The 26178-nt window shown below is 37.5% G+C and overlaps 3 protein-coding genes across 5 annotated transcripts; 1 reads left to right on the forward strand and 2 right to left on the reverse strand.

The window, feature by feature from the left end:
• Positions 1–1031: 1031 nt before the first annotated feature.
• LOC121784602 (brefeldin A-inhibited guanine nucleotide-exchange protein 5-like) lies at positions 1032–14299 on the reverse strand. Of its 2 annotated transcripts, XM_042182770.1 has the most exons (34): positions 14247–14299; positions 13916–14074; positions 13257–13332; positions 12297–12489; positions 11100–11221; positions 10959–11017; positions 10728–10785; positions 10570–10654; positions 10293–10472; positions 10090–10148; positions 9922–9991; positions 9764–9832; positions 9422–9544; positions 9291–9344; positions 9109–9191; positions 8874–8970; positions 8696–8794; positions 8379–8573; positions 8170–8280; positions 7917–8101; positions 7162–7785; positions 6385–6802; positions 5872–6111; positions 5662–5785; positions 5439–5587; positions 4967–5323; positions 4503–4669; positions 4155–4411; positions 3894–4069; positions 2689–2808; positions 2454–2590; positions 2087–2348; positions 1885–1980; positions 1032–1390 (listed from the first exon to the last, which is right to left on the reverse strand). In XM_042182770.1, the coding sequence occupies exons 2-34, from the start codon at positions 14025–14027 to the stop codon at positions 1313–1315; spliced, it is 5235 nt and encodes a 1744-aa protein (XP_042038704.1). In that variant the 5' UTR covers positions 14028–14074; positions 14247–14299; the 3' UTR covers positions 1032–1312. The 2 variants fall into 2 exon arrangements, with proteins under 2 accessions (XP_042038704.1, XP_042038705.1); XM_042182771.1 differs by lacking the exons at positions 10293–10472; positions 10570–10654; positions 10728–10785; ... (4 more) ...; positions 13916–14074; positions 14247–14299 and having other exon boundaries at positions 9764–9846; positions 10090–10133.
• A 1022-nt stretch (positions 14300–15321) lies between these two features.
• Positions 15322–19319, reverse strand: LOC121785044 (protein LUTEIN DEFICIENT 5, chloroplastic-like). Of its 2 annotated transcripts, none has more exons than XM_042183380.1 (16): positions 19097–19319; positions 18856–19009; positions 18378–18594; positions 18225–18296; positions 17981–18091; positions 17656–17847; positions 17413–17574; positions 17211–17306; positions 17027–17128; positions 16921–16953; positions 16754–16834; positions 16573–16655; positions 16264–16395; positions 15899–15959; positions 15716–15781; positions 15322–15605 (listed from the first exon to the last, which is right to left on the reverse strand). In XM_042183380.1, the coding sequence occupies exons 1-16, from the start codon at positions 19194–19196 to the stop codon at positions 15432–15434; spliced, it is 1836 nt and encodes a 611-aa protein (XP_042039314.1). In that variant the 5' UTR covers positions 19197–19319; the 3' UTR covers positions 15322–15431. The 2 variants fall into 2 exon arrangements, with proteins under 2 accessions (XP_042039314.1, XP_042039315.1); XM_042183381.1 differs by having other exon boundaries at positions 18856–19022; positions 19097–19254.
• A 502-nt stretch (positions 19320–19821) lies between these two features.
• On the forward strand, positions 19822–23168 carry LOC121783752 (probable serine/threonine-protein kinase PBL26). Its single transcript, XM_042181921.1, has 5 exons — positions 19822–20090; positions 20992–21170; positions 21405–21594; positions 21681–22072; positions 22910–23168. Exons 1-5 carry the CDS (start codon positions 20000–20002, stop codon positions 23102–23104), a joined length of 1047 nt encoding a protein of 348 aa, XP_042037855.1. The 5' UTR covers positions 19822–19999; the 3' UTR covers positions 23105–23168.
• Positions 23169–26178: the final 3010 nt, after the last annotated feature.

Here is a 26178-nt window from a genome sequence, read left to right on the forward strand (position 1 = left end):
AGCCCCTGATAAAAAAACTCATACAATATTACTAATATTTGATAGTATTTTTCTGTGTGAAGGTAATCTTCTTTCAACATTTCGAACACGAATAGTTAATTTATACATCCCCATGGAAAATAAATTTTGCATCCCTACTAGAAAAAGTTCAAATTCATTTTAGAAAAGCCTTTCAAAGTGTGGACCATATACAATAATTCCTATGAATTTGAGAAAGTGTTTATTATGTTAAATATATTTATTTTAAAATGTTTAATAATATGAACTCATGCCAGACGGTCCGATTCCGAAGATCAAATAGACTTCATCTCTTTAAGCCCAAAGTTAATTTTGAGAAAAAAAGAAAAATACCGATACTGCATTTTTGAAATAGTAATTAATACATTTTCGATGTCCAAAGTTCAATTTTCAGTAAATTAATAACAAAATCTCACTGTTTTCCTTTTCATATACTCCCTCCGTCCACAAAGAATATAACACATTTATCATTTTTGGCCGTCCTCAAAAAATAGAGAACATTCATTTATGGAAAGTTTTCAACAAAATAATAACCCTACACATCATTTTATTTACCACTTATGCTATTAGAATTAAAACTTCTCTCTTACTTTACCAAATTTACATTAAAACCCGTGTCATACACCAATTGCCCTATTTTTTTGGATAGAGAGAGTAGTATATAAACAAGTATTTTTCGATCCAAAATTCAACTTTAAATAATACTAAAAAATGCCACCATCTTTTTGTGAAATTCCTTTCATGGGATATTGCAAATGATCGTAGCAAATTGATCATATGATTTATTGATTTTAATTTAACTTTATTTAAATCATAATAATAGTATGCACATTAGCGTAATAAAACAATAATTGTAGTAGCTTGGATGACAGAATCATTGAATAAGGTTTTTCTTCTTTTGATACGTATAATGATTGGACTGGACCTAATAGCAACATAATTAATTGACAAATTCATAAATACAATTAGTAAAAATTATTAGAAGAATCCGATGTACACCAACACAATAGAACTGTCTCAAAAAAGCAACATATAAATTTGTCGAAATAAATAATCACATATCCTATTCTTCAAAAATCCAATTTTTCCAAGCCTCCATGACTACTTATAATCAATCTAGCTAGTAAATTCTACTATAGATATGGCCTTAAGCAGGTATAAAAATTCTACAAAAAATAGAACAATTTTTTACAGTGAGATTATATAAGTAAAAATTCTACAAAAAATAGAATAATTTTTAAAGTTGGGAGCAGGAAGAAACAAACATAAGTCGTGATCGTATTCGAATTTACCATCACTCTTCATCTCCGGTGGGCAACATCGTGCTGAGCTGCGAGCTAAATAGATCTGCAAGCGCACTGCGAACTTCCATCTACAAGGGAATTAATCGGGTGTTAGAATCATGGCAAAAATGATCGTGCGCACGAAAAGAAACCCACAACCGCTATTCAATGATCAAACCTGCCTCTAATACAACTACTTGAAACGAGCCCTGAGCAACGAGCTAGAGCTAGGACTCTATGGTGATATTCGAACTCGTGAAATTCCATTTAAAATAGCATGTAAACTATTGAGAAGCGTTTGGCAAAATAAGCTTCTATGTAAAAATACTATCCCAATAAGATACTATTCATCAACCCTATCATATGTTTTCACGATTTTATCAGAAACAATCAATTTACAAAAAAATCTAACTGTGGTTAGTTATTTTTATTTTCTATTTTCTATATTCTTTGTCTCCCTATAATTTGTTATTTCTATTTTCTATTTTCTATTTTTTTTCATGACGACTTATAAGATCTTAACACATTACATCTTATAGCTCTGATAGATTATGCAAGTAGAGCTTGCAGCAAACGAGCTAACCTGTTCGGAGCAGACGAGTTTTGTAATGTAAGGGTAAAAATCTCTGAGGTGATCCTTGAAAATCTGGGGATTCATCTCGCACATACCTTTCACTACCTGAAAACCGCGGATTAAGCTTAGAAAATCGAACAAACGAGCATAACAAAGTGCATCATACGATATCATAATTTTTCCCTTCACAATTAAGGATAAAGTGTGCTACCTTCACAATTATAGGAGCACGCAGTTCTAGAACTCGATGGAGTTCCATATTCGCCGTCTCTTCCATGCTAGATTGAAAATCAGATGCTTCTCTCAGCACCTGTTCGAAGAAAGAGACCAGCTTTTCTTCAGCTATCCCTTTCGGCTTCTCTTCTTTGGCTGCTTCGTCGTCTTGAACTTCAACTGCTGCCGTTGTCTTTAGCAGGATGTTGAGATAGATGCTAGTTGCGGTCAGCTCCTGGCGGAGCAGATTCAACGGAGGCCTGTCGAGGAGCGAATTATTACGTTTCATAAAATCGGGAGAGTGACAAAGCAAAAACATGCCAAAGACTTTGAGATTCCTAGTCGAGTGCTCATTTCTAGCCAACCTTACGGTAGAACTCTGCTGCATTCGCAATCTGAGGTTGGTATACGAGTTGTAGGTGGCGGCAAACTCTAGGATCGAAAACAAGATCTCCATAATCGTGACTTTCGCATCTGCGCCTAACTTGTTCCAGTAATTCTTCTGAAAGTCGAAAAAGTGCATCGTGCCAAGACATTAGCAGGAGGTGACAATTATGGCCCACCATATAAAGGCTCGTTTTAGCACGAAAGAGATTGTACCTGAATACCATCAATCGAACCTAATAGCAACAGTTGTGTCACGCATTTACTCCTAACGGTTTCCAACATCAGACTTTCCTCCGTGTCTTTGGCATTAACGTCCTTATTTGCATCAGGAAACTACACAACACGTCCAAAACATAAGGTCTGATTTTCCAACAGCGAAGACAAGGACCATTAGCTAAGCAAAGATGTGTTCACTAATATTTCTCCAAAAAACATTATGGCCATGTTTGGTTGACGGAAAATTAAAGTTGGCAAGGAAAATGGTTCCCAGGAAAATGAATCCAGAGAATGTGATTCCTAATAACTTTGCTTTCCTGTGTCTGGAAAATATCAAGATTTTAAATTTTATATTTGATTTAAACACTAACTAAAAATATACTTATTATTATTTTTATTTATAAAAAAGAATAATAATATAAATTTTTTAATAAGTTATTAATTATAAATTATAATAATTATATTATTATATTTATTATTACGATTAATAGTTTAAATATGAATTATCCATCATAATACATAATAATATAATTGTATTCATAGTTACATGAAGTATTATATTATAATCATAAATGGTTATAATAATATATATGATTATTATTATTATTATTATAACTAAAATATTTAAAGATAAAATTTTTAAATTTTATAATTTAAAATTTCAGTACGATTTTATTGATTAATTATTAATTTATAAAATAATAATTATTATTTATTATTGTATGATTTATATTATATAATTATATTTTAATTATTTTATAAATTAATAATTATTATTATGATAATAACAATTATATATAAATATTATAATAATATAATTATAATTATGATAATTTTAATTATAATATTTATTATACTGAAATTAAGTATGATTTAAATTATTTTTAAAATATTAATTAATATAAAAATAATAAAACTATACTAGTATATTGCATTAAATATATAAGAATCCTAAAACTGGGAAAAAGAATAGCTAAGAAAAGTTAAGATTCAGAATCGAGGAAAGTTGTACTAATTCCGGGATTCTGATTACTTTCCCAGTTTGATTAAGAGCAGAAACAAACACATGAATTTAAAATTTAAGGAATCAGATTACTTTCCCATACAGAATCCTGACAACCAAACATGGCCTATAGTTATTCAGCTCACGATGTAATCACGAACAATGACTCATAGTAAGCGTACACATTGGAAAAACGAACCTTGGATGGAGAAGATGCCACTGCTGCATCAGATGTAAACTTCTTTGGTTTCGATGTAAAACTTCTTGTTAACAGGTTGTTCCTCATATTCCCCATTATTTTTTGTCCAAATGTTTGACTACGCTGAAGGCTTCCGACTTCAGATTCCGTTGCTCCAGCAGATGGCGACGGCGGTCCTGCAGAAAAAACACCAAACACTTTCTATAAATTTGGTGCTATTTACTGAAAAATTTTCTTTAAACATATTACTGCACCACTAACCTTGAGATACCTCCATATCCACTGCGCGCGTCATTTCTTGATCTTGTGCCAATGCGTTTTCATCACCATTAGCTTTGAAGGATGTTGAACCCATGGAACTCCCATTTGTATGGATTGTGTCATGACTGTTATGCAATAAGTCTCTGGATACCGGAACACCACTGTCCAAGTCTCCTGATAATACTTTGCGATGCTTCCCATTCTCGAAACTCGCATCGTTGAGAAGCTCACGTGGTTGTGTTGCATACACAGCATCTCTGCTCAGAAGTAATCAGTAAATTTAACAACAAACCTAGAAATAAAAATGTGTGTGTGTGTGTGTGAGAGAGAGAGAGAGAGAGAGATTACTTCAAACTTTTCAACAAAGTAACCCAGTCATCGGAGGTGAACTGGTGACCTCCAACTTCGATCAGATGAACCAATGCACCCAAAGCTATTGAAACAACAGATTGATCGGTCTTTTTTGCACAATCTAACAGTAAACTGAGCAGTTGGGGCAGCATAAAACACACATCCTGCGTTAAACGAACATCAATCATCACAACTTCATCTTTAAAATTCATGAACACTCCATATAAAATCAGACAGGGAAAATAAGATAAATGTAATTAACCATACTTATTAAAGGTGAAAAAACAAGAAAACACTTAAAACACATAAATTCATGCGATATTATAATGGTAGTAGTTGAAGTAGACGATTTTTTTCAAGCAAAATTTAGTAGCAGCAGTAGAGACAGTAATCACTAATTTTTGAGTAAACGGATTCTTTAGAAACTATTAATAGCATAGTAGTCATGGAAATAACTATACCTTGTAAAAACTGTTGAAAAGATCGCACAGCAACTGGAGAGCGTGGACAGTGCTTTCACGAAGCCACTCATCCTCGGAAGACATAAGATTCTCTTTTCCAGCATGTCTCACATGGTCAAAAATGGGGAAAAGGATTCCTTGGAAAATACTCTCCCAAAATGCTGTTGAGAATTTGCTTCCTCTCTCGTTCAGCAAATCGAATAGAACCTCGAGGGCACAATTACTGACCTCCGATCTCGGATCAGATATAAGCCTAGAAAGACCGGACAGCATGGGGAACCAATAATGCTCGGCTAATTTGCATGTTTCGTCGACTGTGCTATCTACAGATTTCAGAGAACCAACAGGTACAAGGCCCTGGAAACGAGGAGCAAGAATAATAGCTAGATTCATCAGAATTGAGTTTGGTTTATGTAACAAATTTACATAAAATCCATAAAAACATTCCAATTATTAGTACTTGAAAACAGACCTCTGAAAGACGATTCTCAGATATGCGGAGGAGAGCAATGGACTTCAAGCTAATGTCAACTGAGCTCTTATTGGTGGCGAATCCAATCAGGCAGTTCACACAATCCATGAAGCAGTCGACAAAAACCTGATTGAAGTGCTCCAATATAACTGCAGCACTGTTTGTTAGACACAAATATTTCTAAATCAAGCAATATATGCAAGAGAAAAGAGAAAGCTCAAACCTTGTTCGATATTCTCAAATGCACTTTCGACTATGGGTTCTAGGCTATCATCGGCAGCCATAGTGAAAATCATGAAAATGCTATGCCATCCAGATTTTATAATTCCAGCTCTTGATCTTATGATCTGTTTAATTTAACTAGAATACATTGATATCAAAAGAAGCAGCAATATAAATTCATAAAAGATCAGATAGTACAAGGCAAACATACTTGAACGATGCCACTTAATATAAGCCTTCTTATGGATTCACTTTTGCTGCTTTGCATGAGAACGACGAATGGTTTGAGAATTCCTTTCTGGAAAGTGAAGTGTCCAAGCTCGGGATGCTCCAAATATTTCATTCCGAGCCGTTGTAGAGAATCTATTGCGTATATTGCAACTTTTTCATCAGCGTGACTCCCAGCAAATATGAAATGTTGTGCTAAGACGGTCCATATTCTAGCCCAAACCTGGAAATAGAACAATTAGGACCATAATCATCCTAGGATTGCGAGAACATTGCACTGAATGTATAAAGTCACTACATACATTCCTAGTACAGTTCACTGCACTAAAAAATAAATTTTTTGCCCCTTACGGGATTCGAACCCTTAATTATTGTGATAATGGGTAACCAACCCTCTGATTGTGAAGATAGATGCATATCCTTGCTGGACCAACGCAGCACATGCGTTCAATGAAAACACTGTAAATGAAAATAAATTTGTAAGGTGATCAGTTACCATGTGTATGCGAGTCATATTGGAATAGCTAATTCCAACAATCTTCTGCAAGCTAAAAGTACGAGCTGGTGACTGTTTTAATTCCTCGGCTGATACATAACACAAAGCGGAAAAAAACTCAACCACTGATTCACTGGGCAATTTGGCACTATTCGAGAAGACTTGTTCAGTTGCTTTTCCTGAGAGCTCTCTCAGAGATTGAAGAATAGCATCTCTAGAGTTTTGATTTGTTCCTTGCACGATGGTTGCAGTCATAGCAGGCCAAGAAACAATATATTCAAGACGCGAAATACATTCCAGAATGGCTAACCAAGAGTTCTGGAGGGCATACATATGGGTATCGCACAAATCAAGAAGGGTCCGTAGAGCTTCTACATTTTTCTCTCGCATATCTCTAGGCGCGTGTAAGAAATTATACCTGCAATCAATTTATAAGCTATTATTATGCCTCTTTCAATCATGTCAAGTTTCAAGATATGTTTGCCATTATACCGAAGGAATTGATCGATCAAAATCCTTTCTTCGAATCAAATCCCTCCAACCAAAACATTCCATTCATTCCTAAAGCTACCACACAGATTTATCAACAAGTGACGAAATTGTCTACTAAAACTCTAAAACACGACCGAATAAGCTTGGATGATAACTTTTGTCATCTTTATTCTTAATGTTCATGCTGATATGAAAGCCGGGAATCCTAAGACTGCTTTACATGACATAAACAAGAATAAAGTGCTAACTATTACGCAATGTTTGAGAAGATAATTTGAGAATTACCTCAGTAATGAAGTCAAAAATGCATAGCGGATGGTGTCCATTCCGAGCGCGAACATTATAACTACACCTTCTTTGAATCCTTCCATACAAATACTAATCCATGTTGAGTTGTCTGGTTCACCCATGACAACGGAAAAAGTAGCAAGTAATGGCCATCCTACAACTTCAACCATCGGACGTAAAATGTCAATCCTGTCTGAAGTGTAAAAGACACCTTTTTTGTTGCCTTGCTCCTTAATTACAGCATGTATCTGATTAAGAACAGCCTCCTTGTCGGGAATGGAATCGCTCGAAGATATCCGTCTAGGGAAGGACAGATTGAGAACATTGAGTAGGCCGCGTCTCCCGTTCAGTTCTAATTTATACTTGCTGTTTTTCAAACAGTCCACAGAATCATCTTTATTTACTAATTCTTCTTTTACAATGTTATCATATATCTCCTCCAAGAGTTCTTGAGGAGCAGATTCTTCAGCAGTACTTGCACTCATTTGTATGAAATCGCTTCTGGACAGTTTCGGCCACCCCGTTAAATAGTGAGCATCGGCTTGAAGCAAAATAATAGCATAAGCAAGCACATATGCTGTGTCTGCAGTCTTAAATAGACCGGGGTTGTCGGTACAGTAGCTGCAGAAAAGGAGATATATCTTATCAAAGAACAAACAAGTTTTCTGTTGGCAACAATAATTTTTATACTTATGACATTCATGAACATGGGTGCTTCATATGAATGTGGTGGTACAACAAACAATGCTTACCGTTCTGAAAATGTCTCCATTATGCGATCAATCATCTGAGCTTCACCCGGAAGTTCAAACCCTTTGAGGAACTCATGTATTGCCATGTCAAGCTTCATTCCAGAAAAGTTGATGGATTCGACGTAAGCACGCAAAACAGCTTTGGGGAATTTCTCATGCTGACCTAAGTAGTCCCCAATCATAGCCTGAAAATCAGATTCTATAAGATAAACTTCTTTAAAATAATTATGAAAACAAAAGGCATCCTATCTACCTTGTCTAAATCGGGAGTATGTCGAAGAAACTGGGCAACTGAAGCTGGATTCTGCTCCACTACCTGACTGGATATTAAGTGCTCTATGCCCTTCGCTGGTTGCTCATTAAACTTTGCACATTAAAGTATGAGTCTTCTAAGTAACTAAATCATATTATTCGAGAAAAGAAATAGCCATATAATTTCATTAAACTAGCAAATTTTCATACCTCAGAGACAGAAGCTTCCATGGTGGACTTATAAACCTTTAACCCCTCAAAATTGCTCGGTGATTCTCCCGTACCTTTTGATCCATCCAATCTTCTAGCTACAGCTTCAGAGGATTTATTGTCCTCGTTCTGATTATTTGTTTTTCTGTGCCCCTTCTCCCAAATTACTAGTGATTTGACAATATTCACGAGACCCTAGAGCGACAACCCGCAAACAGGCACAGGTCAATTTACACAACAATGTGGAGAGGTGGAAGTTAGCTCTCATAAGTAGGAATGATAAGATCATGAGGGGGCAAGCAATGTTCGAGATAGACCTGAAGAGACGATATCTTAATTGATACTGTCTGGGATGCGGTAGAAGATTTTGGATCCACATTTTGAGTACCTTGAGCGATTTTGGATAAATGGGCAACCTAGATGAGAAATAAATTGTATGATGATACAGTAATACGGATTGTACACGGAAAGTATCATATATCACAAGACACATACCATCTTTTCAAACAGGTTTGGTGCTTCATTATCACAGTCGTAATTTATATACAGGTCAACAAGCGTCTGAGGATCCTTACAGATTTTCTCCAATGTCCTGGCAAATTTTATTAATGATAATTAAAAGCCAACATGAGCTGCTTTTGACACAAGGTAGCAGAGCAAGAACTCGAGCAACGTAATGATGCATCTTATGCCTATATTCCAATATTTGTTTCAAAAGACAACAGCATACCGGAGTACGACTAGCTTTTGATTAAGATCTGATCCATCCAAAGCTTTCAGAACAATTATGGGAAAGAAAACTCCGATTTCAGCCTGTAAAAGGATTAATATGTTCAGCTTGAGAAGGCAAGTGAAACGAATTCTTTCGTTTGTTTAAGAAAAGATGAACAATGTTTCTGAAATTTGTTTGACCTTGAGACTTTCCCTAAATCGCAACAAAATAACTGAGAAAATCCCCGCTGCATGCTAGCAAGACATGAAACAAAACTATTAGCACTTTAACAGCAATAAGTAAAGGCTGTCATAGCACAACCATAACATACCTGAAATAACACAGGAGACTGGGAAACCGCCGCCCGCAATAATGCAAATGAAAGGTGACCTCTTAATGAGTCAACAAACTGACAATTCTTTGTGAATGAGACACCGCAATCAGCCAATACACCCTGTAAATCCACATGAAGTATGCTTCGTTAATACACATTAACAGTGCAGCGTCATCATTATAAGATGCAAACATATCCTCCATTATCTGTAACAAAACTATCAAAGAAAAAACAACTCCCCGAAACAAACTATTGCACTGACAAAAAGTCATATTTATGCCTATTTTATAGTTCTTTTGGGATGGGGGTGATGGAAAACAAATATAAGAAATCTTTAACCTGTAAAAGCTCAAGAGATAGAATACGATTTTTGGAAGTAACATCATCATTGCCCTCCTTCATAGCCATCTGTAAGCAAATTGCTAGATTAATAAAAAATGTTAGGACAAAAAAAATTAGGACTAGAATGTAAGAAGATTGCATTCAGATACACAAACCTTACAGAGAGTACGGAAAAGAAGTAAAGCATCACGTTGTGCAATACTCATGCTCTTTTGACCCGTTCCACTGAAAGAAATCAGCAATTTTACTATCATCGTACGCAAACTCAGATTGCGACTGTAGTCATGCTCATGCACTTTTGCAAACTCGGATTGCGACTGTACCTTTCGAGTTTACTATCATCTTCAAGATTCGCAGCCTTCTGAAGGATATCCTCGAGACCCTATACATAGAGGAGTTTTAACCAAAACTGCAGATATGAGATATCTATAAATAACCTCAAAGAACATTATTAACAAAGAAAATGTATAAACATATCATCAAACTGCACAAGAAAAACATAAACATATCAATGCGAGTGATATACCTTTATATCAGCGCCACCTACAAGACTCTGAATTCCTTCACCAGACGCAATGAGTGTACCATCTAAATGTTTCACAGTTATAATGTCGTCTGGAGTCTTTTTTGGGTCATTATGATCACTGAGCGACTTTTCTAAGTCCTCCATTTGACCATCTTTGCTTTTAGAAGATTCTGGAGATACCTGAATGAAAAGGACGTATATGTTCCATCATGTATAATCACTCTGCTAGTGATGGAATTATGCAAAAGAATTTGTATAAGAAGAATATATGGCACACCACATCGTTTTCCATTTGTCTAAAAATGATGCTGAGCATTTGCGTCAGTGATGCCCTTGCTGTTGCTTGGTTTATAGGACTCTTGCTAAACATGCCAGGAAGTATTAGCACTAGATGATGGATAAGTCAAACAAATCGGGATAACAAAATGAAGATACCTAGTAATAGCAATATTAAAGCAAACTTTGATGACTTCGAGCAATGGCCCACCATGAACTGCATAACAAGAAATCAAAAGATTACAGAATATCAATTAGAGTAATATTTTATTGAGATAAGTCTGAACTGTATGTTTCCACATATTTGGTGAAATGGGGTATCATAACAAAATTATATGGAGTATCATATTAGGATAAGTGAACAATAATTGAGCCAATAACATGACATACCTCGAACCTTCGTCGATGCTATGGCAGTAAGAAGAACTTTCATTACTTGAAGAGTGACACTGCATTTTATTTTATAGGGTTATTATACTCGGGAAATGTCAAATGCCAGAAAGCTCAGTCTTATTGTATCAATACATGTACCTGTCAGGTGTCGAATTATCCACACAGCTGCAAACCATGTTGAGTATGTCTGTCAACAATTTTGAATTGTTATCGCCATCAATACCAGGATCACCTTCTAGATGATTGTAAACAACGAGTTTCTGCATGGTAAAAAAGAAGAAGAAATGTAACTGATTACATAACATCCATAACATTTCTTATTCATTCCCTTGAGGTGAAACCAATGTTATGGATGGCGTATGGCGGCTTACGGCGGTGAGCCCAAAAACCGCCACAGGGATATAGCGTATCAGTATGGCGGGATATGGCGGTCGATAAATAAATTAATAAAATATTAGTAATATATGTATATATAAATTCAAAAAATTAGAAAATAATAAAAAATTGTAATATATTAAGTTATCAACTATTAAAACAATAAATAAAGCATAAAGTCATAAGCAATTATATAATATGCCTACCATAATAAGTCTTAGTTCAACAATCAAAATATAAAGTCATCATCACAAATTCATAATACATATCAAATCTAAATTAAAACCATCCTCAATCATCACCATCCCCAACATAGTCATCCTCCACAAGATAGTTATCCTCATCCTCATCGATATCATCGTCCTCCAACGAAACCGGCGGGCGGCGGCGGCGGACCGGCGGACCGGCGGCGGGCAGCGGGCGGCGGCGATGTGACTAGGGCAGTGGGACTGGGGGCGCAGCAGGTTGGGTTTGTTTGAGAGGGAAAGAGATACTATAAAAAAACCCTAGATTTTGACTTAATTGGCATTTTATTTCATTATTTGGGCCGGGTTTGGGCCGGGTTAAGGGTTAAAAATCATTTGGGCCGTGTTATTTGGTAATTGGGCTGAGGTTTGGGGCAGCCCAACCAAAAGTGACGCCATAACTGCCATGGCACCGCCATGGCGCCTCACTCATGGCGGCAAATGGCGGTCGCCATAAAAAAGTTTTGTGGCAGCTCGTGGCGATGGCGTTTTTTCCGAAACCCGCCACGCAATGGCGCCACGGCGGCGCCATGGCCGCTTTTTAATAACATTAGGTGAAACCAAATCAACATGCCCTAGAGGTGAAATGTGATAAGCCATACACCACAACATATCAATATCAACTTTCATATTGGCAAGTACTGAATTTTGAATAGCCTATCCCAAAAAGAAACTTCTACAAACTATATAAGAACGAACGAAATGGAGGACGTACATGAAAGCAATCCAATGCAAGTTCCACCAATTTAGTATTCTTTGTTTCAAAGGCAAGCTTAAGAGGTTCCAGAACAAGATCAGCATCTGACACTGCTGTGGTTGATCCACTGCTGCTAGTAGGTTCGAAATCCTTAGCAGCTGATTCAGCTCCCTCATTTTTTTCACCTCCGGAGTCAGGTTCAAATGAACCACTGAGAAAAAGAATTGTACAAATTGAAACTACATGGAACAGAGATAAAGAAGCATGATTGTAGTAAATACGAAGATACTCCGTCAGGAGAAATTAACCGTTTTTCTAAGGGAGAAACTTATGCATCTATATTTATCTTCTTGCACTACTTACGTATCTCTATTTCTAAGAAAAGGGTGAAAAAATACTTCCCCTCAAACTTCTCTCCCACAACACATAATTTGAGAACATATACCAACCAAGCATTAGTTCTGTCTCTCAAAACACATATTCCAGAACATGCCACAAAATTCACAACCAAATGTATAATCGTAGGTGATGCATGATGACAGATTCAGTGATCTATAATGAAAACTAATGATATGCCAACCATCATATCATTAAATCAATGTTTGATGTTTATAACTTGATATCAATTTTACATCACTGATGTTCTGAAGGCACGTGACTTCATTAAAGTTTTGTACCGAGGGAAGTAATTATTCTGAACTTCACTTAACCTACCTAGAATTCGGGCATATCTATGTATATCAATGAGTAAGAGTGCATATCTACACTCTCATGAACCTACATACGAGAGTAGTAATTATTTCGGATGCATATTTTCCCATCTAATAATCATTTTTTCTAGCTCCCCTTCAGCATCCACGCCAGTTATTTAGGAAATGCAGTTCGACAACAGTGATAATTCATGGATACAAGGATGAGGTTTCATAACATTATTCGCCAAGAGTACCAAAACCTAAAATCTCACTGTCGCTAGAACACCTTTGCTTTGGAGCTGCCGTTGAATCTTGCTTAGTCTCGCCAATATTTGACTGCTGATTGGAATCCTTTCCACCGTCTGAATCATCAAAGGACAACGGAAAACATATATTAGTCTGAGAGATTTCAATCACATTAACAGAACAAAAGTGTGAAACACGCGGTCAAAACGTTGCTGAGTAAGGCATTGTTGTACGATAACACCCCAATTTATTGATCCACCAACACTCCCCCACCACCAAAAAAAGAAACGGAATAAAAAAAAGGAACACATTCCCGTGTGACATAAAGTAGCCTAGGTAAAGCATAAACATGAGAAAAGTATTAAAATAAAAATAAATAGGCGAAAGATGGAAAACAATCACAAAGAGGAGACGAGACGAATATTAATCAGAGATAAAAACAAAACCCCCAAAAAAGAATGGAAAATTAATGGAGCTTTGGTGTGTCTCATAACCACAAGTTCTACTATCGCTATAACTTAATTTCCCACGAGTGAAACAATAGCTCAATTTCACAAACACAATACATGTATTCCACACTCAATCAAGTTTGGCCAACCAAACAAAAAACATAAACTAAACAAGAAACACCACAATCATATTTATCTCATACAGCCCCAAATGCTGAGCAAAAGAGGCACAATTTAGATACAAACACACCCAAATACGTCTGAATGGAGGATTGAAGAGCATTGTATTTCTTGTTAGAACATTCTTTGAGCATCGACTCAAATGCCCGCGCCACAAGGTCTCCTGGCGCGCCACCCGACATCTCTGCCGAACCTTTTATCCCCTCAGTTCAATTCAGTTCAGCTCAATCTGCATCAGAAATCCCAATTTCTAAAATTAGCGGAATTCCCTCTCTTCTGATCAAATTGGATCAGGAACAAAACGATCACATATTCACACGCATTAGGGATGCGAGATTGCGATCTTCCGATCACACGCAGCGGAATGAGCGAAATACCAGAAGAAAGATTGAATTTTTCACCTGGGTTTTTGCAGAAATTCTATCTTTGTTAGAGAAAAGTCAAGAGATCTGGCTTGGAAGAATGGGCGCTGAGAGAACCTCTGTTTTAAGACATGAAACAGAGTCGTTAGTCGCAGATAGTCGCAGTTGAAAATTGAGTAACGCTTTTTGTTTTGTTGAATATGTATAATAGAAATCGTATTCAGGTTTATAGGAAGAGAATGTGTATCTAGAGAATTTAATTTGTATCTGTATAAGGCTTTTGCAATATTAATTACAGCGTATCTCACGTTATACTTCTGAGACACACTTAATTTTCTTTTTTGTTTACGGTAATTCAAATAATTTTTACTATATAGCCGGCTAGGGGTGAGCAAAAAAACCGGAAACCGAATATCCGAACCGAACCAAACCGAAATTTTGAAATTCGGTTCGGTTTTTTCGGTTTTTCGGTTCGGTTCGGTTTTAAAAATAAAAAAAATTAGTTTTTCGGTTCGGTTCGGGGGAAGAAAAAAACCGAAAAACCGAATTATATATATATTCTATTAATATAATATATTATATTATATATAATATATATATTCTTTTAATATATTCTACTATATAATATATATTATATAGTAATATTAATTTTATATTATATATAAATATTCTATTAGTATATATAAAATAAAATAAAATACACATATATAAATATATATTTATATTATATTTATTTTTTTCAGGTTTTTCGGGTTTTTTTCGGGTTTTTCGGTATTGTTCGGGTTTTTCGGTTTTTTAAGTTCGGTTTCGGTTTTTCGGGTTGGTTTGGATTTTGAACTAAATTCGATTTTTCGGTTTTGGTTCGGTTTTGGCAAAAAACCGAACCGAAACCCGAATGCACACCCCTATAGCCTGCTCTAAACAAAAAGGGTGTTTCTTTTTATTATTCCTTTTTTTTGGTTGATCACATGTGTTCCGAATTCGCCTTCAGCGGAATAAGATTAATCCTACTCGACCGGGCTTGCGGATTAAGGCCGAAAGTCTCCACGGCTCCGCACTGCCAACTGCGCTACATCCCGTTGGTTCTTTTTATTATTCTTTAAATACGAATCAATTAACTTGAAACGGAATGAGTATAAAAATGTGTATGCACATGTAATGTATTCATTTATATATAGAGTTTGGAGTAGTTGAAGTAACAAAGTGCAGATTCACTAATATCTCTTATCTCTCTAAGAAATTGAGGCTGGTCTGATCTGCCTCTTGAGTGTTTGGTGACGAGTCCACATTCATAGTCGAAACGTCCAGGTTCGGAATCACAGGAGCTCGCTGCCTCCGCGTAACTGTCATTTTCAGACCTTCCATGGTGTGGATAGTTGCGCCAGTAGTCATCTTGACCTGCAAAGAGCGAGAAGGAAGCGTTTACTTTGGGCGATAAATTGGACTAACAACATATAGCAGTGATGTAGATGACGCGCGATTGGCTATGAGTTTCGAAGATTTCTTACTGGAGGGGCACCAATTGCGAGTTGGAAATCAAATCTGCGGACAAGCATAGCAACTGCTACAACAGTCTGCAAATCGAAGATAATTGCTGTATTAACATTATGGTGACTATAATATGATGAGCAGATTAAACAATAAAAACACAATTCAACATCTAACTAATGGTAGGGCTTGAAATAGTTTACCTCGAACGTTGCAAACATGTCTCCGATACACTTTCTTGGCCCTCCCCCGAATGGCAAGTAGCTGCAACAGAAAAGTGATGAAATTCCTCGCATTAGCTGACGATTGTTTGAGATAACAGATTATCAGTTGGAAATGAAAATACATAGCATATTAAAATGTGAACAGGATCTTTTCTTTTGTCTTCGTGTTGTTCTGTCGTCTACCAGGCGATTGAAACCTCAGATTTCGTGTGAAATCTTTGGGATGAGAATAACAGAATCAAACCGAGATGGATTGCATCATCCATGGAAAATTACAGTGAGTTGCTATATCTCAAATAGTCATTTTAGATTTGGACACAAAGTTAGTAGCTGAGGATTCGGACCTGAAATTCTGGTTTGTCTCGTTTGGATTTGGGCCGTCTAAAGGCCATCTTTCAGGATTGAATTTGTTGGCTTCTTCCCAGAGATGAGGGGAACGGTGCAGATTCCACACAGATATGAATATATCCTCATCCCTGCAACACCAACTTCGTTTAGATAGAAAGAGAGACGGTGATCCCATAGTTCAACGACAGATAATGCGACACTCTCATTCTAGGTACTCAAAGGCTACAGTTATTGAGAACTAACTACTTAACCAAAACCTGTAAAAATTTGTATACAAAACAATTTCATGGTTATCAAGAACTAACTTTTTAATCGGGTAGTTCCCAAGCATGTCATCACCAAGGGAACGGCGAATTAGAACAGGAGGCTGTGGATAGAGTCTCAACGACTGCAAAGTTGGAAAAATATAGAAGCAGTTAAAATTGAGAGGTGAGAAATGCAGAGATAGCTTGCAACCGATATTCAGGTTGAACGGGCATTACTCACTTCATTGATAACTCTAGTTGTATATTTGAGCTTCTTCATATCTTCAACGGTTGGAAATCGGTCACCTAGAACTGAATCAACCTGTGCAGCAGTTTCAAAGATTAATATTAATTGAAGTGATCATCCTCAGACTCAGAGACAGAGGTAAAATGGGCAAAGAGACGAACCTCTTTTTGAAGCTTGGCCATCACACTAGGCTCCTGGAAGTTATAAAACAATTAGTCAGAAACGAAATGTTAGAATTGTATGGACAACCACCGTTGGCGTTAATACATGTGAAAGAAGATAAAATGTCCATGTCAGCACAGCAGCAGATGTTTCGTGTCCAGCTATGAGCATTGTCATCAGATCATCACGGAGTTGTTTGCTTGAAACCTACATATTATCCTGATGAGGATCTTACCAGAAAATTCAGTGATATATTATAAATAGACAGAAAGATTAACCACTTCCGTACATCATCCCCAGATGCTAATAGAAAATGAAGAATGCTGGGATCTCGTTCGTTCATGTACTCCTCATGGAACTGCAGTTCTTCTTCCTCTACAATTTTCTGGAAGCAGACGACGAACATAGGTCAAGAAAACTAAAGATTTATTGCAGATCAGTAATAACATAGCGAATGAAACAAGAATCGGTAATAGACAAACGAGCTTTACCTTACAAATTGCAATCAAGTCATCTAATGTGTCGTTCACTAGCTTCAGGGCAGCATTAACCTTCCTCAACTTTGGCGAAATATCTTTCCATATAGGAATATCCCAGAAAGGAATTGGCGCGACACTTCTGTCCTCTGCTTCTCGTAAAACAGTGTAAACAGCCTGTAGCAAAGAGCAAGTATTAGAGATGGTTCAACATAAAATGGCACTGAGTGATAAGCTAAGTAGGTGCCAAGCCGATACCTCAACAATTCCAGTATCGACACTTAAAGAGTCGAAATCATAATTGAATACAGCTTTCCCAATGATATCTAATGTCAAACGGGAAAAGAGAGACTCCATCTCAACATCCTCGCCATCAGATGCAGCAGCGTCAAGTTTTTTGCATAGTCTATCAGTCGCGTCTCCAAACAAGCTAAACATTGCAGCCACAAACTAAGAGGAACAACGTAAAGTGGTGTCAGTTATAAAGACATATATACTACAGATCACATTATCTTTAAATCTTTCTCGTGTTTTTCCTTCTTCCTTTCTTTGGATAATAATGGTTGCACCATCTGCTCACTACCTTCTGATGCAACGCAGGCACTATAGCACGTCTTCTAACACGCCATATTTCCCCATCAGCGGGTATAAGTCCTTTTCCCATTACAAAATCTAAAATCTCAGCTAAAATTCCCTGGTCGAAAATCAAAGAAACGAACACAATTCAGTTCACAAATAGTTACTGAAATCAAAACGTTCATCAGTCATGTATGCATCAAGTAGACAAGAAACGAAGCAGAAACATCTCGTCTCTGCAACTGCAATACCTTCGAATAAGACTTTGGATTGTCTTTCAATATATGTTTGGCGATTGAAGGATCCGATACTATTAGAAATGACTGCAATAGAACCCCATAACAGTTACTCAGCAAAGCATAAATTTAAACGAAAACAGGCACTACAATCGAACTGAACCTAACCTTAGGACCAAATGTTAGTCTGAAAATTCCACCATAAGTTAGGTAAAGCTCATACAATGGCACGAAAAATGGCTCGTTTCTGATGGCGCCAATCGAGCCTTTTGCCTCCGGAATCTTCAGAAAGTCCCCTGAACCGCCGGTGACATTGACTATGAACTCAACTATCTCTTTCGGTAAGCCCAGTTTCGACAAACCGTTTTTTAGTTGCGATTGAAAGCTATAATCATAACAAGAATGCAATTTACAATCCAGAAAAGGAATTACACAAGAAAATAACTGCATAACCAAACCTATTATACTTCACATCCAAACAAACTGCAGCATAAATGAATAACATACAATACCTCAGTGGGTTGCAATTTAACTTTAACTTGTAATAATAGCAAAATCACAAAATCCCCAATTGTAAGAGTGACAATAATTTCCCAATGGTACTACAAATAAAGCACACAGTACAACCTAAAATCCACATTTATACCTTGGCTTCTCGACTGTAAATTCTCCGGAAGCAATTCGCGCCGAGAGCTCCGCCCTACGCTTTTCTTCCAAACGCCTCTCCACATCCTTCACCGCATCATCTCCGGGGCCTCCTCTCCCATTACCCAACGCCGAGCAACTAACCACAGAATTCCCTGCAAATTCAATCTATATTCACGAATAATAGACAATAAACACGAAAACAACCGGCTTAGTTGTACATTACGCCTCACGCATTGTACCATGGGACTTCAAATTAACAGCAGGGCTGAATTTCCTTCTCCAGTCTCTCGCCTGAAACGTCTGCGGCGAGAATTGATGTAAGGAGAGAGTCGCAGCCATTGTTGTTTCAGAGAGAAAATGATGCTGGGGAGAGGAGTCAGGAAGACGATAATGGGCGTAAAGTCTGCAGAGTCCGCCACAACAGCTAAGAGAGATTCTCTAATGCCAGGAAGAAGGTACAACTGGCGATACGGTATGTACCACTTAAATATTATACGGTGATCTGTCGAGACTAATATTGGAGTGACGTTAGTAATATTCGGTACGCTAACGACAAACGAAGAATCTTCTCTAGTTTGTCCCTGTCGAATTATCAGACTGATACATACGGTTAGTTATACCCGTGCCCGGTCAAAGTGTCCCAAATTATGTCCCTGTCGAAGTAGGACTCACATCCCACTAACTTTTTCAACTCACTTTTAATTATATTTCTTAAAACTCATGCCCAGTCAAAGTATCCCAAATTATGTGGGACGGAGGGAGTATAATAGTATTTCCTTTTCGTACTACTATCTATAAATATCTCATTTAACATTTTAAATTTTACTAAATAAATATGAATATTAAAGTTAATAGTAGTAGTATATAAATCTAAAATTATAATCCATTTTTCATTCATTTTTATTTAAACCAATAAAAAGGTAGAAAAAAATGAACCTTCAAATTTACTGTCCATTAAATTCTCCCTCATTTTCCGGAATCAAATGCTTAGTAAAATTGTTGAATGTCTGCTGAAGGCCCATTTCCTCTTCCATTGATTATAGTCACAATATGCGGATTGAAAGTTTACCAGAAACATATCCATTCCCAGAATCATAGCACATATTGTGTTCGATAAAAGTGGTGAAAGAGGATTTCTAGAAATGGGTTTCTTCTCGTGTTTTACGAGAAGGAAAATCAAAGGGAGTAAGAGGAATGAGCCAATCGCTGGAGCTAGCCCTCAACAGCCTGACGGTACACATTTTTATGCAAAAATTGAATCTTCCAATAAATAATTTATTGATTTATAGTATGATTTTGTTGTGGTGTATTCAAATTTCAAGAACTTCGTGCATTAGTTACATGTGTTTGGGGATTTTGAATGTGTTAATTGTATGTAAAATCGAAAATACATCGACTTTTAACCCATTTAGGTAAAAAAATTTACATGAACTTCTACTTCTTTTTTGGCATAAGCTCGCCAATGACTCCATTTATTCAGAGTCCGATAGGAAGTCTAAAAGTATGGTTGCAAAGTTCTCAACGATAGTTTTCTAATGGTACATAAATATAAATTTAAACGAAATTCGAACAATTATGAGAAAAACATCCATACTATAGGCAAGATGGATGCATAATTTTTTTCCTATGGCCTATATTTTCCAATTTTGAATTTGAAACATTGAAAGGAGAACTTTTTTTATGTTTTATTTCAATATTTTAAGACTTGCATAATAATTTATACTATAAAATATCCATCATTCTATTATATTGTAAGAATGAATCAAATAAGACTCCGTTTGTCCAAAAACAATAGTCTCTTTTTTATTTGTTGGTCTTTCTACAAAAATTAGTGTCTTTTCGTTTTTTTATGCGACTCACCACTTTTTTCTCTTTCTCCTACTCTTTTTTAATCTTTATTCTTTTTCCAATTTATTCAATTCCTACAATTTACTAATTTTCCGATAAAACTTGTGTCGTCCAACTTTTTTTGGGCTTGAGCTCCTTGTAGGCTACACTTGTGTTTGCCAAACTTTAAAATTAGAAGTGTATATACTTTTTTGCCAAAACCATAGTGACTTCAAAAATCTAAATATGAGTATTGTTCATTTCATGTATTTACATACAATAAACCATAGAAGACATCCTTTTTCAGAACATGGTGCTAAGAACTCGCAAGCAATTGCAGCAGATGATGGTGACGAAGACGAAAATAAGGCGGAGGCGTTCAATTTCCGCGACCTTGCAACAGCTACAAAAAATTTCAAACAAGAATGTCTGTTGGGGGAAGGTGATATTGGAAGAGTATATAAAGGAATCCTTCAATCTGGCCAGGTAACTTTTTCATGAGAAAAAATTGAAGTGTAATTAATCTTTGTTGGGACTGACCAAAAAAAGGGAGATCTTTGTTGGGACAGATGGAATATACATAGATAATTCTAGTATTACATATTTACCCTTTTACAATAATTAGGAAAAGATTCAATTAGTTATCTGCAAATTTAGGAGTAAAGTTTATCTTTATTCAAACAACAATTCAATCTAAAAAAACAAGTTGTTTCTGAACAGATCATGGCTGTTAGGCAGCTAGACAGAACTGGAACACAAGGGAGCAAAGATTTCCAAACTGAAATACTGAAATTAAGTCAGCTTCACCACCCAAATCTGGTGAAAATAATTGGATATTGTGCTGATGGAGATCAAAGGCTTCTAGTTTATGAATACTTTCCATCTGGTTCTTTGGAAAGGCATCTATTTGGTAAACTCCAAATCCTGATTTCAACTCAAACTGAATCCCCAAAAATACATTTTTGAACAAGATTTTGAAATGGACTATTCCTTCAGATATTGCAGCTGATCGAAAGCCGTTAGACTGGCCCGCGAGAATGAAGATAGCATACGGCATAGCTCTAGGGCTCGAGTTTCTGCACGACAAGGCCAACCCGCCCATCATATACCGCGATCTGAAGGCGTCGAACATCATGCTGGACGAGACGAACACCGCGAAGCTGTCGGAATACGGCCTGGCTAAGCTCCTGCAGGGCGACAGCAATCCGAATGTGTCGCCCAGAATGGTCTCGTCTTATGGTTATTGTGCACCCGAGTTCGAGATGCACCGTGAGGTCACAGTGAAGGCTGATGTCTATAGCTTTGGCGTCGTCCTGCTGGAGCTGATCACGGGCCGGAGAGCCTTCGACAGCCAGAGGCCTACGGAGGAGCAAGTTCTCGGAAATTGGGTGAGTAAAACTACTAACCTCGTAGTACATACTCTCACCGTCTCATTAAAAATGACATGACATGTTTACATGGATTGAAAAAATTGTTTTTTTTTGTGCAAAAAAATTGGACTCTCTCCGTCCCATAAGAATATGCACTCTCTTATTTTTAGTCCGTCCAACAAGAATATGCACTTTATAATTCTAGAAAATATTTTCTCTCTTATGAGGTGGGACTCATTCTCCACTAACAATACTTTAATTACTTTTTCTCTCTACCTCTCTCTTACTTTACTGATTTTACATTAAAATCCGTGCCGAACCGAAAATGCATATTTTTTCGGGACGGAGGGAGTAGTTTTTTGCGAAAAAGATGTTTCTTTTTTTGGAACAGACTACTTCTAATACTCCATCCGTTCCATAGTAGTGGAGTCATTTTTCCATTTCAGGATGTTTCATCACAGTAGAGTCATTTCCCATTTAGCAAAAAGTAACACTTTTTCGCTCTCTTATTTTATTCTTTCTACTTTTCTTTCTTTCCTACTTTATTATCTCTTCACTTAATATATTCGATTTATTTCTTAATCTCTGTACCCAAAAGAAGTGACTCTACTTCTATGGAACGGGGGAGTTGGATGGAAGGAGTATTAATTGCAAGTGACGAATTTGGCCAGTATTTTATTAGTGTCGGTCAAGATTTAATAGACACAAACAAAAAATTGGGTGTTTTGGCCCGGCCCAGTCCGATAAACCATTTATGGAGTGTATGGTTTGTGGGCCCAAGGCAACGACAACGACAACTGTACAATCAACTAACATATAACTGCTTTATAACTACTTTATGGTTTTGTTTGCCAGGTGAAACCGTTTCTCAGGAACCCGAAGAAGTTTCCTGAGATTGCGGACCCACTTCTGGAAAGTCAATACCCTATAACGAGCTTGAATCAGGCGATCGGGGTGGCATCAATGTGCCTTCAGGAGGAGCCGGTCGGTCGCCCTCTGATCTCTGACGCCGTGGCTGCATTGAGTTTTTTGGCGATGGATCCGCCCTAGGCGGCTTTGTAACAATATGTAGAGGCCAAAATTAATTGACATAGTAAACAAGAAGAGATGTAAATTCAGCCAATGTTCTTTTTTGTCTAATCTATTATTTTTGTCCCATGATTTGGGACATTGTTTTGTGATCATTGATGCATTCTTCTAAGTATAAATGACCAATGTTATTAATAGCTATCTATAACCATTGTAACCAGAAAAATTTTTTTAGCTCAATGACAAACTCATAGTTTAAGATGCTTAGATGGGTGATTAACGCATGTTGTTGAATCTTTTGAGGTATAAAGTCTAGGTTTTATCCACTAATTTGCTATTTTTAGAGTTAACGAGTTTGTCGGAGTTTTGATGTAAAAACATGTCTAAAACTGACAAAACGGAGCGAACGGACTGATTCCAGAGAGTTCGCCCGGTCGGACATTTAAAGAAGAGAAACAGAAAGTTTGCCTGGCCGGGCGTATTCTATCCGACGAAACGCCCGATCGGGCGTTTGAAGGCTACATCGCGATTGTCCGAGAACGCCCGACCGGGCATTTTCCCACTTACAAATCGCCCGGCTGGGCGATACCTATTGTTGCTCACTTTTGCCCCTTTCTCACTCCGGATATATAAGGGTTCTCACTCATTTTCAAACCCTAACCTCCCACACTGCAAAATCAAGAGAGAAATCGAGAGATTCAAGAGGACTGAAGGCAAGGAGGCTCCCATCTTCAAGAGATTGAAGAAGAAGACTTCCCCAACATCAATTCTACCATATGGAGTTCTAGTTTTCATTTTCCATCCATGTCTTTTTCCATTTGCTTTATTTTCCTTTTTGTTTCATCTTTGAACATGAGTAGCTAGATTTTCCTTAGGGATGTGGTGAAGTTTGTATGGAATCCATGGGTTGAACCTTGATTTATGTTGATCTATCTCTTTGTGTGGTTTTGTTGGTTATTGGGCTCTTATTATCCAATTGCTTAGCTACCAATTTGATATATCTTGTTCTAATTATTGTCATTGAGAAATGCTTGATTAGATTGTTAAATAACCAACAGCTCTGTGCGTTTTATGTGATCGAGAGATGCATAGCTAGAGAGAGGGCTTGGGTCCGTAGAATTAGGGAGTCGGACTTGAAGTGTTGGGAGGAGACTCCAACATTAAGGTCCGATCAACGTGTTAGATGCCCCCGAGAGGGGGTCTATCCAATAGTCCTGACCTTCCTAACCATGCATGAGACCCAATAGATGAGCAACATCCCTAGGTGACACCCGTGATCCATACCAACGGATCCATATCCCTACCTTTCCAAATTTGTGTGAAAAGACATCCTTTGTTTGTCTTGTCTAGTTATTTGTCTTTATTGCTTATTTGTTCTTTGATCTTAGTTAAGAAAACCAAAAACCATTTTATTAGTCTAGATAGTGTTCAAAGTTGCATCATAGTACTCAAACTGGATTTTAGTCTTCGTGGATCGATAATTTTAGCTTGCGACGTGCTACTTACCCCGTTCACTTGTGGGTGACGCTTTGATTGCTAAATTAGCATGAGTCACAACAAATTCAAGATTTCCACTTCATATGATTCTACATTTTTGTCACATCTAATTCTAGGGTTTAACTCTGTAAAAATCAATTTCCAGGGACAAAAAGATGCTAAATGAAAATAGATATTTTAAACAAAATAATACTCCAAAGTTAAAAAAAAGTGTAGTGTAGCTTTAAATTAAAATACAAGATTGAAACAACAATTCAAAATACAGATTATCCAAATATCACCTAGCAATAAGCAAATTAATTAGTTTGCTAGTATAACATCATCAAAAGACACCTTCGACTAATCAGCCCCTTTTCCTCGATGATGAATCTCAATATCCTGAGAAATTATAAAATTCAATAAGAAAATACATTCAATAATGATGTTTCGATTTTAGAAAATGCGTAGACATTTAAAAAGGAAAACAATGTTATTTAAAGTGGGGCGGGAAGAGTAAAATTTACCATTTCCATTTGTAGCAATGAAGATGCGTAAATGTGTATATTAGGGCATCAGTAACCCCGTCCCCAATTCCGGCCCCAAGTCCCCTCCACGTCATCATTCCTCTACAGTTGGGGCCTGGATATTAGGGCATCAGTAACCCCGTCCCCATTTCCGGCCCCAAGTCCCCTACACGTCATCATTCCTCTACAGTTGCGGCCCAGGCCCCAACTGCTGTAACCGTGCAGGCCGCAACTCGGGCCGCAACTAATAAATGACACTATTCACAACTCCAACCTATTTAACTCGAAAACGCAATTCGTTGAACAATTGAAACCGGAAAAATGCATTGTTCATTCGAAATTAACATTACATTACTAGACGAAGCAAATTTAAAATACAAGAAACCCGGGCCACGACTACTACTTCTTCATTTGAGCGCGAAGGTAAGCGATCATCTCACGGTGCAACTCGAGCTCCTCGTCCGACATCTTCGATGTATCCCTCGCTGTCAACTCCGTCAGCTGGCTCATCCGCCATGTAATATTCATCTCCGACAAAGTGTCGGACATCTTATCCAGAGACGGATTGGTCGGTGGTGGCACCATAGCGGAGTTGCTCGCAGTTGCCTTCCCCTTTGCTTTCCTCTTGGCCGCCTTTGTTCCCATCGGGCGGCTCTGAATGCTAGGAGAGGAGCCGAAGACGTTGTCGTCCGTCACGTTGAGGTCGATCGCCGGACCTCCTTCGCTCGAAGAGTAGTTTCCGGAGGCGGAAACTTTGGTTCTCTTCGCCGCCCCAGTTGCCGCCGGCTCGGCACCGCTGGTGTACTTCGGGCTCTTCTCGACGAGCTTCCAAACGTCGATGTACTTGAAGGCCTTCTTCCCGTCAGCGAAGAACGCATCCTTCGCCATCTGGACGAGGTTCGCCTCGCTGTGCCCGCTCGGCCACATCCGGACTACGTTGGCCAACTTTCCGTTCCACTTGCTCATATCCGCCTGGACCCGGCCCCAATGCTTGCGCAACTTCACGTAGCTATGCTCGATCGACCCTTTAGGACGGCCAGCGTTATACTTCTCAGCAATCCGCTCCCAAAAAACCTTGCTGGTTTGCTGGTTGCC

Source organism: Salvia splendens, chromosome 21 (assembly GCF_004379255.2).
Source record: "Salvia splendens isolate huo1 chromosome 21, SspV2, whole genome shotgun sequence".
NCBI classification, from domain to species: domain Eukaryota; kingdom Viridiplantae; phylum Streptophyta; class Magnoliopsida; order Lamiales; family Lamiaceae; genus Salvia; species Salvia splendens.

Bases quoted from the DNA above. Each gene is read 5' to 3' on its own strand.
- LOC121783752 (XM_042181921.1), top strand. From the start codon at position 20,000: ATGGGTTTCTTCTCGTGTTTTACGAGAAGGAAAATCAAAGGGAGTAAG. The intron at 21,595-21,680 runs GTAAACTCCAAA...CTATTCCTTCAG, and splicing joins TTTGGAAAGGCATCTATTTG to ATATTGCAGCTGATCGAAAG. The intron at 22,073-22,909 runs GTGAGTAAAACT...TTTGTTTGCCAG, and splicing joins AGCAAGTTCTCGGAAATTGG to GTGAAACCGTTTCTCAGGAA.
- LOC121784602 (XM_042182770.1), bottom strand. From the start codon at position 14,027: ATGTCGGGTGGCGCGCCAGGAGACCTTGTGGCGCGGGCATTTGAGTCG. The intron at 9,345-9,421 runs GTATGTTATGGT...ATGTCTTGCTAG, and splicing joins AGTCTCCTGTGTTATTTCAG to CATGCAGCGGGGATTTTCTC. The intron at 5,786-5,871 runs GTATGTTTGCCT...TAAATTAAACAG, and splicing joins TATTAAGTGGCATCGTTCAA to ATCATAAGATCAAGAGCTGG.
- LOC121785044 (XM_042183380.1), bottom strand. From the start codon at position 19,196: ATGGCTGCGACTCTCTCCTTACATCAATTCTCGCCGCAGACGTTTCAG. The intron at 18,595-18,855 runs GTATAAATGTGG...TTATGATTATAG, and splicing joins TTTACAGTCGAGAAGCCAAG to CTTTCAATCGCAACTAAAAA. The intron at 17,307-17,412 runs GTAAAGCTCGTT...GTCTGCTTCCAG, and splicing joins ACTTGATTGCAATTTGTAAG to AAAATTGTAGAGGAAGAAGA.